At 42.3% G+C, this 5,167-nt stretch overlaps 1 protein-coding gene across 1 annotated transcript; it reads left to right on the top strand.

Annotated features, from left to right (window-relative positions):
* The first annotated feature begins 2,983 nt into the window (after window positions 1–2,983).
* Window positions 2,984–4,457, top strand: LOC147633396 (putative UPF0481 protein At3g02645). Its single transcript, XM_086805848.1, has one exon. It carries the CDS (start codon window positions 3,019–3,021, stop codon window positions 4,390–4,392), a length of 1,374 nt encoding a protein of 457 aa, XP_086661974.1. The 5' UTR covers window positions 2,984–3,018; the 3' UTR covers window positions 4,393–4,457.
* The last annotated feature ends 710 nt before the right edge of the window (window positions 4,458–5,167 follow it).

Here is a 5,167-nt window from a genome sequence, read left to right as displayed (position 1 = left end):
AGATACAATCAGATTGGGTCATTCTGAATACTTCATTCATGATACCCGAATGAAACCGTTGTCTTATGTGAATGGGAGAACGCTGATCGAACATGCGGCGTGACAATGTGTGCATGCTCGTTTTGTGAAACCCTAGCTGTGGGTGCTCCTTGTTTCGAGTGGTCTCCAAACTGGTTCCTCCAAGAGAGGAGGATATGACTCCAAGGGGGCATTACCCCATGGTAGTGAGGAGGGCTCTAGTCGCGCGTGAGGCTCTCCAAAATTTCAAGCAAGTACAAGTGGCACTCCACTTATCACAACGCTGGAAGTGGGGGATGCTCCATGGGCATACATGAAAAATGGCTTCTCCTAGTTCAAGATGTGAAATTAAGCACATGCCATAAATGGGTGGCTATCACAGTAGGAGGGGACTCCCCTATGATAGTTGTGTCTCTGTATGCTTCTAGACTAGCTCTATGGGAATCCCTTACAAGGCTACATGGCTCCCTCCTAATTGTAGGAGACTTCAATATAGTGGAATATATATCACACAGGTTTAAAGGACTAGGGCACTACCTTAAAGGAAGAGAAAGAAGAAGCTAGGATGATCTAATGTTGGCTCAAGACCTATTTGACCCATATATAAATAAGTACACATGGTCTAATGGTGTGGTAGAACAGGTAAAGACCTCAGGAAAGCAAGTCTGGATAGAGTGTATGTCTCTAGTCACATTTGTATTACCTTCCTCAACATCAAATGCAGAGTCATCATGTCCCTAGTTCTCTCAGAACACTACCCGATTGTCATTAGCTTTGACAAAGAGAGCCCAAAGGTAAGGGCCTCCTAGTTTCATACCGACCCTCAACTCTTTGATATGCCTTCTGTTCAAGAGGGTATCACGAGGATTTGGGAGTCCAACTTTAGAGAGGTTGGATTTCCAGCAAGACAATGGTCAGCAACAATAGTTAAAGAGTCCCAAATCTTCTTTATCTCTATCAAGAAACAAGTTTCAATGATTAGAAAGAATAGGAGAGAACTCAAATATCAAGTCATGTCTCAGTTAGAGAAGGATGTTAATACATGGAATATTGATGCTCAGCGCCAACTTCTTGCTCTGAAAGACAGCCTCATGAGAAATGAGTTGCTCCCATCTCAAATTGTTTATGAGGGACTGGTGGGCTGTATGATAGATAGGCCCACTAAAGAGATGTGCCAAATCCTTAAAAAGAAAGCTGCAAAGGAAGTCATCCCTATGCAAACTGTTTATGAGGGACTGGGCTGTAAGATAGATGGGCCCACTAAAGAGATGTGTTAGATCCTTAAAAAGAAAGTTGCAAAGGAAGTTATCCCTATGCTGAAGAATCCTTAGGGTACCCATGCACATTCTTAGGAAGAAAACTTGCAAATTGCTCAGGAGCATTTTACTCAAATCTTCTCTCCAAAATTAGCTGCTTCTCAGTACAAAAGGGAATGTACGCAACAGGTTGCACACGCTAGACAAAATGTGGTCCCCCTCACTCCGTCTATATGCAACTAGAAAAAGAGCTACCTAAACATGAGCTTAATGATGCTATAGATAGTCTTAAGCCCAGGAATACCCCAAGTCTTTATGGTCTCCCCTATGAATTTTTTCAAAAATTCAAAGATCTTCTCATCCCTATGAGGATCTCTCTACTTTAGCTTCTTCCTCTAGTTAGCTATGGAGCCTTTGCAAGCTGTGTGTATAGCCCCTTGTGAAGCTAGAAAACGGAAGGTTGATTTACACATTCGTATTCCTAAAGAGTATGGCAGCTCTAAAAAAACTCATCCTACTGATGCACAATCTGTCCAAGCCTTCCAATGTCTATTAGAATGAAGGGGTGATTAAGCTAATGCATAAGAGGGGGGAAGAGGATGATCTCTCCAATTGGAGGCCAATCACTATGCTCAGCATAGCCTACAAGATTGTATTGAACCATGAGCCATGAGTCTTGTTATTGCATTTAGAGGTGGGTTGTTAGGGTTCTTTAAGATTGTTTTTCAAGTTTGGTTTCTAACCCCAATCATGTTGTTATTCCCCAAGGTTGTGGGTTTAAATTACGCTGGTGGTGGAGACATCCTTTTGTAACTTGCTAGATAGTGGGGTGTGTGTTGTAAGCAACATATCTAGGTTGTAATTAAAAAAATAGTAGATTAGCCGACAAATTTTGTATTTAAAAACAATGATATAATTATAGTTTTCTCTTCAAAATATGGTGAGAAGATTCATGTAAGGTTTAGTAAAAATTCCCAAACATAACTCTAGATGGGTCATCAAGAACCTTAGACTCCACTGTGTGTTGGGTGTGTATTGTAACCAACATATACGGGTTGTAATTAAAAAAAAAATAGTACATTAGTTGCTAAACTTTAAAAAAATCAATGATATAATTATAGTTTTCTCTTCAAAATATGGTGAAAAGATTCATGTGAGGTTCAATAGAAATAGTTTTCCAAACACAACTCTAGGTGGGTCATCGAGAACCTTAGACTCCCCTATCATAGTAACAAGAGATGTCAGAGCGTGGATAGGTAAAATTCCCCACGACACTGCTGATTTGATTGCTTTTGTCATTTTCCTTGGGCAAGGGTGAGATGATAATAGTGTCAACAGAAAACTAGACTTTATAAGTGTAATTTTCATGGTTCAAAATTGAGAAAAAATAGGCTATAATTTTCCTAGCTTTGAATTTAAAGATTGAAATTTTAAAAACTTTAGTTATAAACGATTAACCTATGCATTTTTTTTCCAATTAAAACCGATTGAGGTTGAAACTTGAAGGCCATCCTTTTTTAAAGACCCTTAGAGTCAAAGCACAGGGGATGTTTGTGAATATGGGGCAAACAATATAAGTCTTCTATGTCAAGACATTGAAGGAGAGGAGAATGTATTATCCATAATCCAATTCTCATGAGCATGCCACACTAGCCCCTTTCTTTTGGGGCTGTGTAGTGGTCGTTTGTAGAAGCTTATCCTATTTAGGACCTTAGCCGTTGCCGTCGAGTCGAGTGTGACAGTGATGGAGGAGGAGCAGGAATGGGTGGTGTTCATCAAAAGCGAGCTCGAGGAGGCCAAGACGCGCGAGGAGGCGCCATGCCCATCAATTTTCATGGCCTCCAGCCCTCTGAGAGGCCTCAAGCTGGAAGCTTTTATCCCTCAGGTGGTCGCCATAGGCCCATACCACAGTGACCTTGGGCCACACCATAGCTCGTTTCCGGAGAATCAAGAGACCCAGCGCTACAAGGACATCGCCGCTAAGGAGATGGAGAAGCACAAGATCGTGGCCTCCAACCACGTCGCCAAAACTCTACCCAGTGCAGATTTCTGCACTCTCGCCGAAGAGTTCCTGAAAGCTATGAGCAAAGTTAGAGAGCAGTATGATACAGATCTGGCTTGCAAGCTTGATGAGAAGCTGGCCTATATGCTCGCCTTGGACTGCTCCTTTGTAGTGGAAGTGTTGCGCTGTGCTGCGTATGATAGTACTGTCAATGGCCGGAAAGCGGGGTTCAACACATACTATTGCAGCAGGTTTCCTCGCCCTCTGAGGAAGTCCATCTTGCAGGATTTTGTGCTGCTGGAGAATCAGGTACCTTTGTTTTTGCTCTTGAAGGTGATAAGGATGGATCAAAGCTGCGCGTCAGACGAGGAGGCGCTGCGGGCTTTAGGGTTTCTGGTGACCAAGTTTGCATGCGAGGTGCTGCCCTTCAACTACTTATCGGAAGAGAGCTTGTCCTCTGTGGATTTGGAAGAGAGGAAGCATTTGCTGGACTGTTTGTATGAGATAGTCACGCGTGGAGAGCAGAATGCAGGCGAGGTGCAGCAGCTGGTAGAGAAGCCCACACACTTCCCTTCTGCAGCTGATTTATACAACTCGGGGATAAGGTTCAAGCCTGTGGAGCGAGGCAACATGAGCTCAATAAGGTATGATGCAAGGAGAGCAATACTGTATGTGCCGAAGGTGAGGGTGGGTGATGATACAGAGAGATTATTGAGAAATTTGATAGCTTATGAGAGCCATCTGGTCGACAAGGTGCATGTGCTCTCCTATTTGAGGTTCATGAATAGCTTGGTGGACACTCCAGACGATGTGGGCTTGTTGGTAGACAAGGGCATCATCGCCCAGGACATTGGCAGCAACGATGCGGTGGCCACCATGTGGAACAACCTGTGTGTGAACACCATGCGCGTCTGTACGAGGGAGTACGAGGACGTTGCCGTACAGCTCGTACAGCATTGCCAGTATAAGATGAACGCCTTGAAGGCCGAGTTCAAGCGCACTTACCTCTCTAGGCCATGGCTTGTTATCTCTCTCCTCTCCGGTGCTGCCCTTCTCATCATGACCTTCCTTATCACGTATTACACAATCAAACTTTACTTTAAGCCCGGAGGTTAGCCTACTCCCTGCCTAATTCTGTTTGCTTTTCTTCATAACCTTGTAACCCAGACAGCCCAAGTGTTTCCTGACTGACAATGTTTATTTATTTTATCTTATGATTGCGCCTTTGTTGACTTTGGACGAAATCAATATTATATGAAATGTTTGCTAAATCATCAGTTTTGATTGTATCAAATCTTGTGCATGCCTTTTTATCTTATTTTTGGCACCAATATATTATATTCACATGGTGGCTTTATTCATATTTCCTCTCAACCTTTTAGATTACAAGTTCATGCATTACAATATATTTCAATGGATAGACCAATGACTAATCAACACATGGACCTTGACAAGTAAGTCCTCTAGGCCTCTTATGCTTGCAATTTTTGTATAAGAAAAAAAAGAAACAAGGATCCCTCCTTTTCTTTTTTTCCTTGTAGATGTGGTAGACAACACCACAACAGATCGAGGGTGTAGCAACAAAAATAGTAGTATTTTTATAACTAGAAGGGTAGGTAGATGTCAGAGTACTTTTGCAGCTAGAAATACTGGTATTTTCGCTGCAATGGGTTCGTTGCTTAGTAGCGAAATTTCGTTGCTCAATAGCGATATTTCGTTGTTTTGCAGTGATATTTCAGTGTTCAATAGCGATATTTCGCTGTTTGCGTTGCGAAAGCACTGCCCAGTAAAAAAAGAGTTGGGACAAACTGGGAAGTTTGCACCCCAGCTCTTATTTTTTAATTAAACAAAGTCACAGTTTTAGTTTTATGGTACAAACACAAACATGAGA

This window comes from Cibotium barometz, chromosome 12, assembly GCF_041138505.1.
Source record: "Cibotium barometz isolate CiBa-2024 chromosome 12, ASM4113850v1, whole genome shotgun sequence".
Lineage (NCBI taxonomy): Eukaryota > Viridiplantae > Streptophyta > Polypodiopsida > Cyatheales > Cibotiaceae > Cibotium > Cibotium barometz.
Note: the sequence above shows the minus strand (reverse complement) of the source record. Positions and strands in the feature narration are given on the sequence as shown.